Genomic DNA, 18,827 nt, shown 5'->3' with positions numbered 1-18,827 from the left:
CCCCTGGCAACCATCAGCTGGTTCCTTGTATTTATAAGTCTGATTCTGTTTTTTGTTTGTTTATTCATTTGTGTATGTGTGTGTTTAGATTCCACATATGAGTGAAATCGTATGGTATTTGTCTTTCTCAGTCTGATTTATTTCACTTAGCAGAATACCCTCTAGGTCCATCCGTGTTGTCAAAATGTTATGATCTCATCTTTTTTATGGCTGCGTGTGATATTAATCTGTCACATTTTCCTTATCCATTCATCTCTCCATGGACCCTTGGGTTGCTTCCAGATCTTGGCTATTGTAAATAATGTTGAAATAAACACAGGGGTGTGTATATCTTTTCTAATTAGTGTTCTTGTTTCTTTGGGTAAATACCCAATAGTGGAATTATTGGATCATACAGCATTTCTATTTCCAATTTTTTGGAGGCAACGCCATACTGTTTTCCACAGTGACTACAGCAATTTATATTCCCACCAACAGTGTATGAGGGTTCCTTTTTCTCCACATCCTCACCAACACCTGTTACTTCTTGTCTTTTTTTATTTTAGTCCCTCTAATTCGTCTATGGTCAGTTTGGACATAAATGCTTTGCACTTGCTTGAACACAGCGTGCCATGTCTAGCTGTTGGGGGCAGAGGTCTCTGTCTTTTGTTGTTCTGATAGATCACCACTTTATTTGTTATTTCCTATTTAGGTCTGCTTGATCTGTCATTTCCCAGGTTTGAGGGTTACAGTGTGCTATCTTTTTTACCATGGATTCAGTTTTCAGAATTTGTGTTTAGGTTCTGTGTGTCCAGGTGCATCAGTGAGAAGGCCTGGATTTCCCTGTGCGGCGCTCAGGGCTGCTGACTTGTATGGTTCCCACCTACAGGCTGCGCTCGCGGGTTCTCCTTATGGAGAATGCTGGGAGCAGTCCCCTCCTCCACTTACACAATATGGAGTAGAATTAGTCACTTCTTGAAGGTTTGACAGAACTGACTTGTAAAAACATTTGGCCTGATATACTTTCTTTGGAAAAAAAATTAAATTGTGGTTCACATGGCTCAACACATGACAATTTATTTTTTACAGGACCATTCTGATGATTTTTTTCTTTGTTTTATCATTTCATCCAGTGATTTTGTGCGTGCATGTGTGCATGTGTGTGTGTGTGTGACTGTTTTTAATAGTTTGACATAATGCTCTAATATATGGAGTCCTTTGTTGTATCTTTTTGAATACTTTATATTTCAGTCATTCAGTGTCATAATTTTTTTTGTGTGTCTCTTGTATGCCTCTCTTAATAACATCAAAGAACTGGATTTCTTTCTATTTAAATTTTTTAGTTTAAATAGGTGAGTTTAATGCATTTATAATTATTATACTTACTGGTATACAGGTGTCTTAAGGCTTATTTTCTATTTATTTATTTATTTATATTTATTTGTAAATATATTTATTTATATGTATTTCATTTTAACTTTTTTTTTTAAGTTGTTTTTGGTTTTGTCTTGCTGGCCTCTGTTGTTGTTTTTAATCTTTGCCAGAAAGTTAAGTATCTATTTCTAGTCTTCTAATGCTCATATACTTATATTTTTAACATGTCTCCTGACCATGAAAGCTAAAGATAAATATCTTTAAAGAAGAGGAATTCTTCGTCATTAATACCTGACTCTTAGAATGCTTTGATTTCTACCACTGCCCCATTGTCCACATTATTTTTGTATAGTATTCCAGTATCATCTTGATTCATATCCTCCAAATTATTGTGATTTTTAATTGACAGTGTTGATTTTGCTTAACAAAAAATGTTAACAACTGCTCCGACATAATTGTTTCTTTCATCCCACACCTTCTTGCTTGGTGCAGTTTCCTTCTTCATGAAGGAGATCCTTAAAAATTCCATCAGGAATAAATTGCATGAGTCACCGTCTAAAGAATGTCCTTATTTTATTCTTGATCTTGAGTGCCAGCTTATCTTGTGCAGGTTACAGGTTGTAGATGATATTTTGTGGTCACTGGGCTTTATTGCCCATGAGAAGTCTGTTGACAAGGTAACTGTAGACTGTCTGCCTTTTCTCTCTAGTTGCTTTTAAATGTCCTCTTTATCTTTGGTGTTCTTGAGTTTCACTGTGTGGTTTCTAGGGTGGGTGTGTTTTGATATGTACCCTTTTGAGGATGCAGTGTGTGTCTTCAAAGTGAGAGGACTCAAGTTTTCAACTGTGAGAAATCCCTGCGGTTTTCTCTTTGTTGCCTCTGCTTCATTCTCTACGCTGTCTCCCACCTTCCACTTCCGTAATTCTCTTGTCTGTTCTTTAATCTGTCCACCTAAAACTAAAGCATTACATTCTTTGTTTTGGTTTCCACTTGGTTCTTTTTCAAATTTTCCTTTTCTTTTCTCATGCTTTCTTATTCTTTCATTAAGGTTTCTGTTTCTTCCTTTTCCCCTCTAATGATGTAAAACATACTGTATATGCCCCAATAGACAAGCATTCCTGAATACACAAATATGTACTCATAATATTAATTGATTGGTTTAGACTCGTGTATTTATAAGTACCTACGTAAAATAATATATTTATGGATTTCTTGTCTCGGTGGCACATTTTTAACAATTTTATTCAAGTGTTACGTTTATCTCTAACATGCTGTTTCTGTCATTATGAATAATTCCAGGGAAGTTGTAGAGCATTTGGGGATGTTGATAAAATGTAGATCCATGTTTATAGGGCCAAAATAGGACCTGAGAGTCTGTATTTCCACTGAGCTCCTGGGTAATGCTAATGCTGCTATTGTGGCGAAGTCTTTTTTTTTTTTTTAATTTATTTATTGAGAGAGATAATGATAGCATGAGAGGGGGGAGAGTCAGAGGGAGAAGCAGACTCCCCGATGAGCAGGGAGCCCGATGTGGGACTTGATCCCGGGACTCCAGGATCATGACCTGAGATGAAGGCAGTCGCTTAACCAACTGAGCCACCCAGGCGCCCTGTGGTGAAGTCTTAGAAAACATTATTTTTAAGTTGTTTTAAATACAGCACTTTTAAAATTCACATATGATACTATCATAAGATATTTCATCTCATGCCCAAGAACCCCCATCTAAATGATTAGATATCATTTAGAACAATTTTAATTCCAGTATAGTTAATAGTGTTATATTAGTTTCAAGTGTACAATATAGTGATTCAACACTTCCATACATTACCTGGTGCTTATCATAAGTACTCTTAATCCCCATCACCTGTTTTACCCATCCCCACCCCCCCACCCTCCCCCACCCCCAGTAACCACTGGTTTGTTCTCTGTAGCTAGGAGTCTATTTTTTTTGGTTTGTCTCTTCTTTTCTTTCTTAAATTCCACATATGAGAGATATTATTTGGTATTGGTCTTTCTCTGAATGACTTATTTTACTTAGCATTATACTCTTTAGATACATCTGTGTTGTTGCAAATGGCAAGATTTCATTTTTTATGGCTGAGTAATATTCCATTTTATATCATGTTTTCCTTATTCAGTCATCTGTTGATGGACACTTGGGCTGCTTCCATAATTTGGTCATTGCAAATAATTCTGCAAAAAACATAAGGATGCTTTTCTCTTTTTGAATTAGTGTTTTCAATCTTTGGATAAATACCCAGTAGTGGAATTACTGGTTCATATGGTAATTCTATTTTTAATTTTTAAAGAGCCTCCATACTGTTTTCCATAGTGGCTGCACCAGTTCGCAATCCCACCAACAGTGCACAAGGGTTCCTTTCTCTCCACATCCTTGCCAATACTTGTTGGTTCTTGTGTTTTTCATTTTGGCCAGTGTGAGGTGTCATCTCATTGTGGTTTTGGTTTACATTTCCCTGATGAGTGTTGTTGAACATCTTTTCCTGTGTCTGTTGGCCATCTGGATGTCTTTGGAGAAATGTCTGTTGATGTCTTCTGCCCATTTTTTAATTGGATTATTTGGGATTTTTGGTGCTAAGTTGTTCTTTATATATGTGGATACTAACCCTTTATCAGGTATGTCATTTGCAAATATCTTCTTCCATTCAGTAGGTTGTCTTTTCGTTTTGTTGAAGCTTTTTATTTTGATGTAGTCCCAGTCGTTTATTTTTGCCTTTGTTTCCCTTGCCTCAGAAGACATATCTAGAAAACTGTTGCTATGGCCAATGTCAAAGAGATTACTGCCTGTGTTCTTGAGGATTTTTATGGTTTCAGGTCTCACATTTAGGTCCTTAATCCATTTTGAGTTTATTTTTGTGTATGGTGTAAGAAAGTGATCCAGTTTCATTCTTCTACATGTAGCTGTCCAGTTTTCCCAGCACCATTTGTTGAAGAGACTGTCTTTTTCCCATTGTATATTCTTGTCTCCTTTGTCAAAGACTAATTGGCCATATAATCATGGGTTTATTTCTGTGCTCTCTATTCTGTCCTTTTGGTCTATGTGTCTGTTTTAGTGTCAGTACCATCCTGTTTTGATTACTACAGCTTTGTAGTATAACTTGGAAATCTGGGATTGTGATGCTTCCAGTTTTGTTCTTTTTCAAGATCACTTTGGCTATTCGAGGTCTTTTGTGGTTCCATACAAATTTTAGGATTATTCTAGTTTTGTGAAAAATGCTGTTGGTATTTTGATAGGGATTACATTAAGTCTGTAGATCACTGAGATGATCATACGGTTTTCATCCTTTCTCTTATTGATGTGATGTGTCATGTTGATTAATTTGTGAACATTGAGCCACCCTTGCATCCTAGGAATAAATCCCACTTGATGGTGGTGAATGATTTTTTTAATATATTGTTGGATTTGGTTTCCTAATATTTTTTTGAGGATTTTTGCATCTGTGTTCATCAGAGATATTGGCCTGTAGTTCTCTTTTTTTGTAGTGTCTTTATCTGGTTTTGGTATCAGGGTAACGCTGACCTCATAGAATGAATTTGGAAGCTTTCCTTCCTCTTCTATTTTTTTGGAATAGTTTGAGAAGACTAGGTATTAACTCTTCTTTAAGTGTTTAATAGATTTTACCTGTGAAACCATCTGGTCCTGGACTTTTGTTTGTTGGGAGTTTTGTTTTGTTGTTCTTGGGAGTTTTTTTGATTACTGATTCAGTTTCATTGCTGGTGATCAGTCTGTTCAAATTTTCTATTTATTCCTGATTCAATTTTTGGAGGTTATATGCTCCTAGGAATTTATCCATTTCTTCTAGGTTTTCCAGTTTGTTGGCATATTTTTCATAATACGCTCTTACAATCCTTTATATTTCTGTGTGTCGGTTACTCACCTCCCCTCTTTCATTTCTGATTTTGTTTGAGTCCTTTCTCTCTCTCTCTCTCTCTCTTTCTTCCTCTTTGATGAGTCTGGCTAAAGGTTTATTAATATTAATTGATCATTTCAAAGAACCAGTTCCTGGTTTTATTGATCTGTTCTATTGTTTTTTTAGTTTCTGTTTTGTTTATTTCTGCTCTAATCTTATTATTTCCTACCTCCTACTCGGTTTGGGTTTTGTTTGTTCTTTTTCTGACTCCTTTAGGTATAAGAATGGGTTGTTTGAGACTTTTCTTGCTTCTTGAGGTAGGCCTGTATTGCTATAAATGTCCCTCTTAGAACAGCTTTTGCTGTATTCCAAAGATTTTGGACTATTGTATTCTCATTTTCATTTGTCTCCATGTCTTTTAAATTTCCTCTTTGACCCATTCATTGTTTAGTAGCATGTTATTTAACCTCCATTTATTTGTGTTCTTCTCAGACTTTTTCTTGTGGTCGATTTCTAGTTTCATAGTATCATGGTTGGAAAAGATGCATGGTATGACTTCAGTGCTTTTAAATTTGTTGAGACTTGTTTTGTGACCTAATATGTGATCTATTCTGGAATATGTTCCATATGCACTTGAAAAGAATGTGTATCCTGCTGTTTTTTTTTTTTTTTTAAAGATTTTACTTATTTATTTGAGAGAGAGAATGAGAGAGAGAGCACATGAGAGGGGGGAGGGTCAGAGGGAGAAGCAGACTCCTCGCTGAGCAGGAAGCCCGATGCGGGACTCGATCCCGGGACTCCAGGATCATGACCTGAGCCGAAGGCAGTCGCTCAACCAACTGAGCCACCCAGGCGCCCATATCCTGCTGTTTTAAGATGGAATGTCCTGAATATATCTGTTAGCTCCATCTGGTCCAGTATGTCATTCAAAGCCACTGTTCCCTTATTGATTTTCTGCTTGGATGATTTATCCATTGATGTAAGTGGGGTGTTAAAATCCCCTTCTCTTACTATATTACTCTCAATTACTCCCTTTATGTTTGTTATTAGCTGCTTTATGTATTTAGGTGCTCCCAGGTTGAGTGCATAAATACTTACAACTATTATATCTTCTTGTTGGATTGTTCCCTTTATGACTATATAGTATCCTTCTTCTTCTCTTGTTACAGTCTTTGTTTTAAAGTCTATTTTCTCCGATATAAGTATTGCTACCTAAGCTTTCTTTTCACTTCCATTTGCACAATAAATGCTTTTGTATCCCTTCACTTTCAATCTGCATGTGTCTGTAGGTCTGAAATGAGTCTGTTGTAGGCAGCATATAGATGGGTCTTGTTTTTTATCCATTCTGTCACCCTGTGTCTTTTGTTTGGAGTGTTTAGTCCATTTTGCATTTAAAGTAATTATTGTTAGGTATGTACTTATTGCCATTTTGTTACTTGTTTTGTGGTTGTTTTTATAGTTCTTCTCTGTTCCTTTATTTTCTTGCTCTTTTCTCACAATTTGCTGCCTTTCTTTACTAATATACTTGGATTCCTTCTCTTTATTTTTTGCATATCTTTTACCAGTTTTTGATTTGTGGTTAACATCTTACACATATAGCAGCCTGTATTAAGTTGATGGTCACTTAAGTTTGAACCCATTAAAAGGTCATTTTTGAAAAGTTTATCTTCCACATATGTGACTGTATGACATACATACTTTGTATAAGTGAAGATAGGACTGTCTGTTACTGCAGCGTAACAGCCTAAAAGATGAGTAGCTTGAAACAGCATAGTTTATTTCTTGTTCATATTCTAAGTTCCCCCTAGATCTGCTGGGAGCTCTGGTCCCTGTCATCATCACTCTTGGACATGGGCTGATTCAGTCTCCACCATTACCAGAGGCCAGAGCAGGTAGAAGAGATATGGGGAATTATGTATTGGTTCTTTAAGACTTTTTGATATTTATTGGCCAAAGGAAGGCATGTGGCCTTAAGTAACTTTAAGGGGCAAATGTGTAATCCCACTATTAGCTCAAGTAGAGGACAAGCAAAGCATATATAAATAACCCTAATGATTACCACATACTTACTTAACTTGCCTTTGGAAGTAATCATTAAAAGGCTTTCAGTACGACTGCCTTCGGCTCAGGTCATGATCCTGGAGTCCTGGGATCAAGTCCCACATCAGGCTCCCTGCTCAGCAGGGAGTCTGCTTCTCCCTCTGACCCTCCTCCCTCTCATGCTCTCTGTCTCTCATTCTCTCGCTCGCAAATAAATAAAATCTTTAAAAAAAAATTTTTTTAAAGGCTTTCAATAAAATCCTATGCTTCCATTTTATGTGGTCTTATTTCTTCTAATAATTACTAAATCTGTATTAAGCTTTAGTCTTTGCACCCTTAAAATAAAGATTCCCAAGAGACCTCCCTAAACATCAAAATGTAGTATTGATTGTGGTGATTTGCTAGTGCAATGGTTTCAACTTGGGCTGCACATTAAAATCATCTGGGGAGCTTTTTATTCTTTCAGGTCACACCTCAGGCCAATTAGAACCTGTGATGTGGGGCCCAGGCATCTATAGTTTGTAAAACTCAATGTGCAAATAAAATTGAAACCCTTTCTGCTATCTTCCCCAAAGAGTGCTTTGTTGTTCAAAATAAAGTGGTAGGGTGTCCCCAGAGAGAAACTTTATTAGGGTTTGAGTATAAGGTGAATTGCTCTTTTCTGAGAAGTAATTTGGGGCATAACACCTTGTATCTTTTATATTTTGTGTTATATGTTATGTTATCTTCTTTTATCTTGCTCTGTTATCCTCAAGTATGAGGGCATATATTTTCTTCTTTGTTGGTGTATCTGGTAGTTCTGTTTTGATTCGTTTCCCTCTGTGGTTGTAATTTTTCCATAGGAGCTAATCATCTGAAGGGAATGTGTGGAGTATGGAATTGAATATTCTGGGCGATTTTTGCCTTTGCTAATGCTGGGCCCTAGGAGTTTCACCATTCTGGACCATTTTGGAGCCTGTGTGTTGACGTAAATTACAAAAAAAGGGGGGGGTTAAATATTTTGTGTATACATAAATCACATACAAAAATAGGCACAGATACACATGTGTACACACACCCACCTTGAACAGTAGGGAAGCATCCCAAGGCTTTAGAGCAGGGAGGGGCCCAGAGAAAGGAAGAGACTTGTCCAGCACCACAGAGTGACATAAAGTTAATGAAAATCTCAGTCTTCCCACCTCCCCCTGGCCTGACTGGCCTGACTTATCCTCCATGTATGAAGGTGTACGTGTTGGAGCATGTCTAGGATGGTCAGGGATTACTCGGCATTTGCTTGGAGACGAAGGGTGGGGTGGAGGGGCGTCTTGCCCTATTTTGGTCTATTTTCTTCCCTGAAGTCGGCTGTGGCCCTTCCCAGTCAACTCACCATTGGATTTGCAGGGCCCAGAAACTGCTGAGCACACACTGGAGTGTGGGTAATCGGCACTTTCCCAGATCCCCAGAGCCATAGACTTGTTTGTGGATTGTGACCCACAATTCCCTCTATCCTGTGCTTTCAGAAGGCAAACCAGCAATCAAATAGTAATTGTTTCCTTCTGTGTGGATTTTTCCTTGTGAAGACTGCCGTGGCAACTAGGAAGCTGGCTCTTAGAAGGGTGGAGGGACCTAGATTTAGACGTCAGGCCTTGCGTGTAACTGGGGATGGGGTGGCCCTATTGCCCACATTTTCCAGCAGAGCCCTGATTCCTATTGGCCTTATAAACAATCCAAGTGCCCTAGAAATTCTACCGCCGACACCATATTTTCTGAAGTGTGTTTTATTGCTGAAAGAAGCACAGAAATCCTTTGTCAGACTGTGTCACCCCAGTTTTTGGTCTGAAAAATAGACCACTGTGTTTATGCAAAGAAGACTTTTTGTTTGTTTGCTTAAACGGTGAGGTTCAGAAAGGCAAAAACAATCTTGTTTGGGACACTTGAAATTAGAAAGAGCTGACCCAGTCCAAGCTGTCTCCCTCTTAGCTATTCCTCTGAGCACGCGTGCAGATAGTCAGATGCCCCTTCAGCATGGGGGGTGGGGAATGAGAGGGGCCGGGAGGCCAGGGACCCTGGCCTCAGAGCTTCACAGCCCATGACGGGGTGAGGAGATGTGGATTACACAGTAACTCATACGGCTGTAAAGTGTGAGTCCATAAGGGGATGTAGAGATCCCCCCAAGTAGGAAGATCCAGACAGATTCCAGTCCACTGGAAACGCTCACCAGCCTGGTACTGTGTCACTCTGATGCAGTCGGGGCCAGCCCGGAGTCGGGAACCACTGTGGGAGGAGAGGAGAGGGACGCACATACAGGGAGGGGGGCCTTTTTGGTGCCATCCGCTCAGACGGCCCTACCGCATTAACTTAAAGTTAGGAATCTAAAGGCGGGAGGATGGCAGCTCGTTGTTTTAGCTAGCGTGTTTTGGGGGCAGGGTCAGGGCAGGCTGTGTTCTCCCCGTTGTCTAGGGGTGTGAGCTTCTGTACATCAGTCTCCCTGGGCAACTCGTCCACCTCGGTCCCGTCTCTTCCTGGCAGGCCCAGTCCAGGATTAAAGATGGTTTCTGCCGAGTTTGCTGTGTGAATGGTTCTGCTGAGGCAGAAGTGGTTTTCGAGGCTTCCTATCCATCTCCGTCCCCTATCTCCTCTCTCTTTGCTCTTTGCCAGTTCCTTGCCCGTGGCGTCCACCCTTCTTACCAAGGTTCCCACCTCTCTCTCGTTCCAGGCACTAAAACAGGTGCCGATATCCATGATGGGAGCTGTGAGCCTGCGCTGGCCTCCCTGGCCTCCCACACGAACCCCTTTCCAGTGCTCCATCTCATTGAGGACTTGAGACTGGCCCTGGAGATGCTGGAGCAGCCTCAGGAGAGAGCAGCCCTCCTGAGCCAAATCCCGGGCCCCACAGCTGCCTACATAAAGGAGAGCTTGGTGAGTGGGCCCGTGGCCTGTTCGGGAAACCACTGGGGGACGTAACCACATAACCGCGGGGCGTACGGAATGCCACACTGCCTGGGACTATTTCCTCATCTGTGCACCTTCCAGCCTCTTCTTGCTTCCCATCCGGCTTTGGCCAGCCCCCACTGGGTGGTCCTTTCCAGCAGGAGGGGGGAGCCCCAGGCCAGCAGCTGAAGCCGCACGGTCAGACTGCCTGTGGGCTCCAGTCACGCTCTCTGAGACTGGGGGACATCCAGGGCCAGAGGAGAGTTCTTCCCTGCGGGAGTACAAGTACAACTTCCAAATTATGATCCCCAGGTGGGGTCTCTATCCTCAGCTGTCCCCCCTGCTCCTTGTCTCTTACAACAGCTGGTCCCCTCACCCAGCCCTTCACTGCCGCCCCTGCCCTTCAGATCTCCTTGCCCTGGTACACTTTGTCCCTAGAGCGGGATGCAGTGTTCCTGACCCCCCTCCTGCTCTCTCTAGATCAAGGCTGCACATCTGCTAGTCTCTGAGGGAGGCAGATGAGTAACCAGAGCTGTAAATACATGGCTTTGGTGACCTGTCTCCTTCCCTGAGGAGACCATCTGCTCAACTTTAAGAGCCTGGTGATATTCGGGGATGGGGGAAGGTGAAGAGCTTGCCCCGCTGAGGACGTGTCTAAGATGCAACCATTCGAGGGCAGGAGGGAGGAAGCTGGGAAGCTTGAGGGAGCGTGGGATTGCCTGAGCTGAGTTTGAGGATGAAAGCCAAAATGGTCTTCTAAAGCTAGAGTCCTGCAGACTGATTCCAAACGGGAAAGTACACACCGAGGTGGGAAGGCAGGACTGGGCCCACTAAACTGGGAGGTAGAGGTTGATGTTGGAAACCAAGGAGATTGAGACATCCTCGCCCAGAGGCCAAGTCATTTGCGATAAGACAGGTTACATGCCAGCTGTCCTAGATGACTTTCTGTTCAGGAGTCCTCCGTCAGTACAGTCTTCTACCCACGCCTCCCTGAACACTGAAGAGTTCTTCATTATGTTCATGTGGTACTCAATATTTTCAGTATGTAGGCTGCCTGCCTGGTGTTCTGTAACATCCCTACACCCATGCGGTAGGGACAGTAGTGGCCTCCCAAAGACGTCTGTGTGCTAATCTCCAGATCCTGTGAATGTTACCGTACATGTGTGGCCAAGGGGAAGGTAGCAGAGGGAATTAGGGTTGCTAATCAGCAGAGTTTAAATAGGAAGATCAAGCGGCGTGGATTGTCCAGGCAGGCCCTGGCGTCCTTACAAGTGGAAGGAGATAGTGGAAGCGTTGGTGTGGGAGCGGTGTGAATCAGCCTTTCCAGATGGAAGCAAGTCAGGAGCCCAGGGGAGGGGTGCTAGCAAGGTGGCCCTCCCCTAGAGCCTCCAGCCGGCGAGACCCACTGGGGACTTCTGACCTCCAGCGCTGTGAGAGCGTGTGCTTGCCTTGTTGGAAGCCACAAGGTTTGCAGGCATTCGTGAAGGCAGCAACAGGGGATACAGCTGGATGTTGCCTGGGGAAGCGGGGGAAGCCCTCGGGATGGGTCTCTGGAGGGCATGTTGCCATCTAGGTTTGAGAATCGCCTCGTGTCCCCTCCAAGTGAAGACTGTCCTTGGTGGTCTCTCGGACTTGTGCCACGACAAGACGGAAGGCCGCATCTGCTCCTCCACCCCCCTTTTCCAACCTGTGGTCGGGTTTCGCAGGGGGGCTTTCGGAGTTTCCTTCTGTCTCCCGTCCCAGGCCAGAAGGGTCTCTGCCTCCCTGGAGTTCCGTCAGGAATTCTGGCTCTTCCCATACTTCCAGCTCTGGGCTGTGCCTGGCCTCTCTCCAGTCCCTCTGACCATCTTCTGCCCACCTGTGCGGACAGCTGAGCTTTCCAAGGCCCACTTTCCCCCAGTGTGTTCACCCATACCCACCCCTCCGTTCCTGCTCGCCCGATTGACTCCGGCTGCAGTGTTTAAAGGGAACTTGATGACGCCTCAAGAGAATTACTGGTCCTTAGCCCCTCCATCTGAAACCCTGGGTCCAGATGCATTTTGGAACCCAGAACTTACTAAACTTCAGAAGGGCAAGACCATGCATCTATACCATAGAATATATTCTATTTCTAGCAGATATGGAGCAGGAACGCATTGACCTTTCTTCGGCAAAACGTATGAATATCCACATGAAGTGGGATAAAAAAAGACTATAAATATTCTCCTGTTAGCTCAGGTCCAGTTAGGCTGCCAAATAAGTTTGGCACCAACATTATTTCTAAAAACAAAACAAAACAAAACCTTTTGGTCTTCAGAGCTTTGGGGGTTTCAGAATGGCAGGTAAGGGAAGGTGAGTTTACATGTGGAATGTTTGTGTGTAGAAAACAAAAACTTGAAACCAAATGTTGGATATCGGATGTCACTGCTCCCACTATCCATTGGCCAGAATTCTCCTAAAGTCACTTGTTGACTCTCTCTGTCCTTGGGCTGGCCTGTCACCATGTGCCGGGGGCCCGTTGGAAACTTCCAGACAGAGCCTCCTCCACTATTCCCTGAATCCTGCCATCAGGCTGCAGAGCAGTTTAGCCTCTGGTTTTAAATGTCCCCTCTCAGCTTGCTCGGGACCTTTACCATCATAACCAAGAGATTCACTGAAGCAGCTTCCCCAGCAAAAGCGCAGTCTGCCCAGAGTACGGACAACAGCTCATGGTTTTATCCCTCACTGCATAGTTTACAATGATTACGTACTTCTACCTTGTATGGACATGCCTGAATTTATGTGACCATTTCTCTAATACTGACATTTAGGTTCTTTTTAATCTTTCACCAATATATAGCTTTGCTGCAGAGAGTGTCCAGGAATATTTGTCTTTCTCTGTAGATATTTCCATAAGGTAGAGTCCTAAAGGTGGAATTAAATAGAGTTAACAGACAAAATACAGGATACTCCGTTAAACTAGAATTTTAGATAAGCGGTGGATAAATCTTAGTAAGTATGTCCCATGCAGTTTGCTAAATCTGGCAACTCTAATCCAAGGGTATTAATATCTTTAAGCCTTTGACACATTTTTTCCAAACCACTTTTCAGGAAGATTTTACTCATTTATATTTTCACTGGCAGGGTTTGAGGTACATCCTGATCAACAACAATCACTAAGATTAAAAAAAAAAAAGGCTTTACTAATTTCTTAGGGAAAAAAATGTGTTTTTACCACTTTTGCATTTCTTTGCCTAGTGGAAGGCTAAACACTTTTTTTTTTTTTTTTTTGTAGTATTCTTCTATATGGTCTCTAAAGTTTTGAACTCTACCCTATCTGGAAAAAAAAATTCATTTCCATTCATTCATATTTATATAGGCAGTATTGTCCTAATATATGTAAATTATAAAACAAAGCCCCAAATAGAGATTTTTTTTTAAGGGTCAGGTTAAAAAAGTAGCACTAATCTTTTCTTCCCACACACCCCAGAGATCACCGTGGGTGTCCCTACCGCACCCTGTTCGTATTCTATGCTCTTCTTTCCTCTTCCTGTTAGGATTTTAGTGCTTTTCTTCTATATTGACCTTTTTAAAGCCCTTTGCTTTATTTGTGGCATTTTCCTCACTTTGTTTTTTAAAATGCTGTTTGTGGTGCTTTTTGAGACAAAACTTTACAAGGATTGTAATTAACTATCTTTCCTGTTCGGGTTTCTTGTTTTCCTTTTATCCCTAGAAGGGCCTTTCTTAACCTCAAATCAAATGCTATTCACCTGTATCTTCTCCAGTAAGTTTATGGTTTGATTTATATCTTAGGGCTAACCTGCAATATTTCTTAGTGTGTGGTGTGAAATACGGACCTAACTTCTATAACTTACTAAAAAAGGATTCTTAAATATTTTTTGATCCAAGGGCAGTCAACATGGTTGTTGGTTTTTCAAGATGTGTTGCAGAAAACTGCTTATATTAAGATTTGTAGATGTTTTGAGGTTCTTTAGGGTGGTTGGGGGGAATGCGTGCCTTTGGAAAGAGTTTCCTGAACTTTGTGTTGCATTCAGAGTCTATTGGAGTAATTATGGCCATCAGTTACCTATGAATGGTGTACTTTGAGGGTGGGTCAAAAGTTCATATAAACATTCCAGGATACCAGGACAGGATGTGAAGTTTTGATTCTGGACAGAGACAGCCTGTCTATGTATTAGATCTTGCAAGCCTAAAGTCCTTTTATATTCTGGGGGCATACACATTCCGTAGTAGGTCGTACCCATATGGAAATAGAGTCCGAAGTAGTGAACAAATCCACCAGTACTTTTTAATTGCTTTTAGATTGGTACTTATAGAAGACTTTGCCATTTAAATTACAGTCTGTGGACCAGCAACCTTGTCATCCCCTGGTAGTTTGCTTGCTGCTTGGTGTCTTTATAAAAGGGCAGAATATGCACCGCCCCCCCCACCCTTTTACCCACTGAACCAACTCCCAGTGATTCATATTCACATTAAAAGCTTGAGACACACTGCTTTAAACCACAGAGACTCAGTTAAATTATTTTTTAAAAAAGTACATGTGGCTTAGAATAGGAACTAATAAGACAGCTTGAAGGATCGGGCAGGCAGTGTTTAAGCCTCTGTGTGCCTTGTGTGTTTGTGCTGTTCTCCTCTTTAGTCAGCTGGCTTTGCCGTATCCCCCTGTTACTGCTTGGTCATCTGTTGGCCCGGTGTGGTCCAGCGCAGCCTCATGACCTCTCTATCAGTTGGTGGTTCTTTCTCCGGAGAAGTGGCATAGACAGTAAGGAGGTTTATATGTCACTTACAAGATACCCAGAAGATGGGCGGTCCCAGGGTCAAATCAGTGGCTCTGGATGACCGCAAGTGCTCTGGCTCTTCCCATCTTTCTGCCCCATCTTCCTTAGGGGGTTGGTGTTTCCTCAGAGGTATCGCTTAATGCTGCAAGATGGCGACTGCAGCTCCAGGCAGCATGTCCAGAGGTGGGACAGGTCTTGTCTTGTCTTGTCTTGTCTCTTCTCTTCTCTCCTTTTCTCTTCTTTTCTTTTTTCTTTCTTTTCTTTTTCTCTTCTCTTCTCTTTTCTTTTTTTTGTAATTAAGAAGGGAAATCTTTTTCTCTGAAGCCCTGTAGCACACTTCCCATATGCTCCCAAGGTCCAGATTTGTTCACATGTGCATACCCTAGCTGCAAGGGAGGCCGGGAAACAAGTATTGGCATTCTGTCTGGAAGGAACCATGATGGGAGGGAGGGGGCATGAATGGCTCTTAGAAAGACCACCCAGAGCAACTGCCACATGGCCTTTAGACTTGATTTTAGTCTTCTTGTTGACAAATTCTTTTCATGTTTTCTCTCTTGCATTTATTCCCTGTGTGTGTGTGTGTGTGAGAGAGAGAGAGAGAGAGAGAGACTCAAATTCCTGGAGGAGAGAATCTAACTGGCCTCCTCCTAATTTTTGAGTCAAGTCCTCCAGGCCTACAAAGAGATGTTAGGTGCAAAAGAAATGGAAATTAAAGACCCTCCATTTACACACAGCTGTGGATTAGCTGCCTCTGGGCGTGGTGAGAGGATCGTGTGGTAGAAGATACTGTCTTCTGTGCTGTGGACCCTCAGACACCCATGTCGGCATCTGGGGTACACAAGGAGAACAGGTGCTGTGGAGGCAGAGGTGGGTGTGGGGGAATGGGTGGTGGCTCGAATAGGAACAAACAGCAGGTGAGTCTGGGCCCTGCCTTTGTCTTGGGTGGAGAAGGAGCTCCTGGTCTTAGTGCACCCCAGGCAGCTGTGTCTCTCTACAGTGGGGCTGGCTCTCCCTCTGCCGGGAGCTGGCAGGCTGGATGGAGAACGGTAGGCAGCAGCGAAGACTCTGCCTGGGGACGGTTAGAAACAGGCCAGACTCCTAAAGATCCAGTGCAGCAGACCTGCCCAGGATTCAGTGGTGCTGTGTGGTGAGTGAGTTTCCAGAGATTTGGGGCCTAAAACAGGGTCTTTCCTTCCTTGGCAGGCAGTAGAATGAGGAAAAGTGGGCTCTGGGCCCAGAAAGTATGTGTTGGGCTCTCTAACCTGGGGACCCCCTCTGGGGCTTCAGTGTGGAAAGGAACCAAGTGCCCAGATTCCCTTGTCCTGGAAGTGGTATCTGTATCTGAATGCTGGGCCTATCTCCAGGAAGTTGGTAGAGTAGCTGGGAGCTTCTGATAAGGCCCTTCTGTAGGGAGACTGTCCTGGGGTCCAAGGTGAGCCAGGGCCTGACCGGCAGAGAAGCTTCCGTGGGGCTGTCCTCTCTGAGCTCAGGGGAGGAAAGGGTCGTCCTTCACACTGGGTAGACCAGGCCCAGCTCAGGGTCAGTACTAGAGAGGACGAGGCTGAGGCCCTGGCTGCAGGGCTGAGGCCTCTCTGCTGTGATGGACACAGAGCTAAGCTCCACCAGGGGCGGCCTCCTTCACTTCCCTGCAGCCGCCGCCTCGACCTGTGGTGGAGTGCGGATGATGCCCTCAGGGAGAGCACGGCCATTTCTGGTCAAGAGCCCCTCAATCCCACCAGGTGGTCCTGAAGGCCAGAACGGCTGGAGGCGCCCTGGCCCCGACATACAGCACAAGCAGGGGGGCGCTGGGGCTGCTATGGCCACATCCCGGAATCCGGCTGGACCTTGAGTAGGGCTTTTCCAGGGCCTGGAAGGGGGTGTCACCATTCCTCTATGCCTGCTTGCCTTGGCTGGATGGAGGCTGGTTAGGAACCAGGGCTGAGCTGGGGGTAGAGCCCATAGGAAGGACTAGTCTTCCAGCTCCCAGTGGGCTCCGCAGGATTGGGGACAGCCAGCTAGCCCCAGGGTGGTGACTCAGGTCGCTGGGTGATGCCCAAGAGTTATCAGAACCAGCAGCATCTCCAGATGGAGCAGCTCGGGGGCTTCTGTAACCATTCAGTACAGATGCCTCCTCTCATCCTAAAAATGCTAGGTCTAGCCTGCTGTTTCATGGCTTTGGATGTGGGTCAGGGGAATCCTGCATAAAGACCTGAGGCTTCAGGGGCTCAAGATGAAGTCCAAGGAAAGGCAGGTCAAGCCAGCAGCAGCAGAGTGAGGACAAGTGCAGAGGTGGGCAGGGAACCTGCAGCGGGACCGTACACCAGGCCCCTGTCTGCAGGCAGGGTTCCTGGAGCGGCTCAGCCTCCCAGCAGGAGCCCTGACTTTCCTCCACAAGGGTGCAGGTGCCCTGGCCAGTGTGCTTGGGCAGCACCGAACCAGGGTGAGGCAGCGTGGGAGGTAGGGATGAGTTAAGAGGCCAGTGGCCTGCCACTCGCATGTGACCTTGGATGAACCTCTTCCCTCCTCTGTCTCCCTACTGGAAGTGACCGGTTTGACAATCTGCCTGCAAGATCTGGCCAGGCATTCTAGTCCTGGCGTTGTGGTCGGCACCAGCCATGGCCTTCCCCCAGCCAAGGTGTTTTGGTTTCCAAAATGGAGACAGGTTAGGGACCCTCTCTGGTTACGGCTGCCCCACGATCTGGGCTTGGCAGAGGCTGACCTCTCAGGAGCAGTGAAATGGGATGGCGGGGAAGCGAGGCCCTCTGTAGCCTATGTGCTCACCTCTGACAGCCTGCTGTAGCTTCAGGAGCCCTCGGTTCCCTTCTTCACTAGTCTTTCACGAAACAAAGTGGCCCGGGCCCAGGAGGGCCACCCGCTCATTGCTCCACTACCTTGTCCCAGATGGCTGCTTCCTCAGCTCCCAGCTCCTCCAACAGAGCCCCCTGCCGGTCCTGCCGGGTTCAGCTTGCAATCTTTCATTCTGGCCAAAGAAGCAAATCTGTTTACCATATTGAAAAGCCGGAGGAGTTACAAGAAAAGGTAGGGAGAAAAAGCTGTTCTATGAGTTATGAACTGTGAGCTTGTTTCCTCTGCCATGTGATTTATCTCTGTATCTTTATTCTCCACCCAGGGCCTGGAACAAAAGATGGATCAGAATATATGCATGTTGGACATACTCATTTTAAAAAGTTACAGGGGTTTTATAGGGAAGCTTTTTCCTCTGGATCTTTTTTTTTTTTTTAATAGATTTTATTTATTTGTGTGTGAGAGAGAGAGAGCACATGCAGGGGAAGAAGCAGGCTCCCCACTGAGCAAGGAGCCCGATGTAGGACTCAATCCCAGGACCCTGGGATCATGACTTGAGCCAAAGGCAGATGCTTAACCGACTAAGCCACCCAAACATCCCTTCCTCTGGATCTTGAGAGAAGGGGAAACTTGGTGCTTACATTTCAAGGTAAAAAAAAAAAAAAAAATAGAGCTTATGTGAGCCAATTTGCCTTTCCCAGTGAGAACTGAAAGTCATAGGTATAGGCACACCCCCCTCCCCGCCGTGTGCTTCGCTCCCAAGGGACTCCTTCGCTGAGCAGGGCTGGTGTGCTAGTCTGGTTTTTTGTTCCTTGCAGTACTGGTTGCAGCTGCTAGGTGGCAGTCAGGGATAAATGCTAGAAAGTCTAAATCCCAAGGAAGAAGGTACAGGCTTTATGTAAGAAAAATAGCTTTGTTTCAATTAGATGACCTAAGCTCCTCATTAATGAAGCTGCTGGACAGCCTCCCTGGCTCAGTTGGAAGAGTTCTTTCCCATCCTTGGAACCCACTGGACAAAGGGCAAGCCTGAAGAGGCCTCTACTGTTTGTGCTAGGGAAGAGGAAATGGGAGGGCTGAGGGCTGCTCCTAGGAG

The 18,827-nt window shown here is 44.2% G+C and overlaps 1 protein-coding gene across 7 annotated transcripts in view; it reads left to right on the top strand.

Annotated features, from left to right (window-relative positions):
• Positions 1-18,827, top strand: part of PPFIBP2 (PPFIB scaffold protein 2) — a 145,114-nt gene that overhangs the window by 42,704 nt on the left and 83,583 nt on the right. For all 7 annotated transcript variants that reach the window (XR_014138704.1, XM_081798652.1, XM_081798653.1 and 4 more), the window contains exon 3: positions 9,958-10,160. Coding sequence is in view for 6 of the 7 variants with exons in the window: in XM_081798652.1 (XP_081654778.1) it covers positions 9,958-10,160 (203 nt within the window). In the remaining variant the exon portion in view is untranslated. The remainder of the gene's footprint in view (positions 1-9,957; positions 10,161-18,827) is intronic.

Source organism: Leptonychotes weddellii, chromosome 11 (genome assembly GCF_054177405.1).
Source record: "Leptonychotes weddellii isolate Sample4059 chromosome 11, ASM5417740v2, whole genome shotgun sequence".
Taxonomy (NCBI): domain Eukaryota; kingdom Metazoa; phylum Chordata; class Mammalia; order Carnivora; family Phocidae; genus Leptonychotes; species Leptonychotes weddellii.
This window is presented reverse-complemented; position numbering and strand designations above follow the sequence as displayed.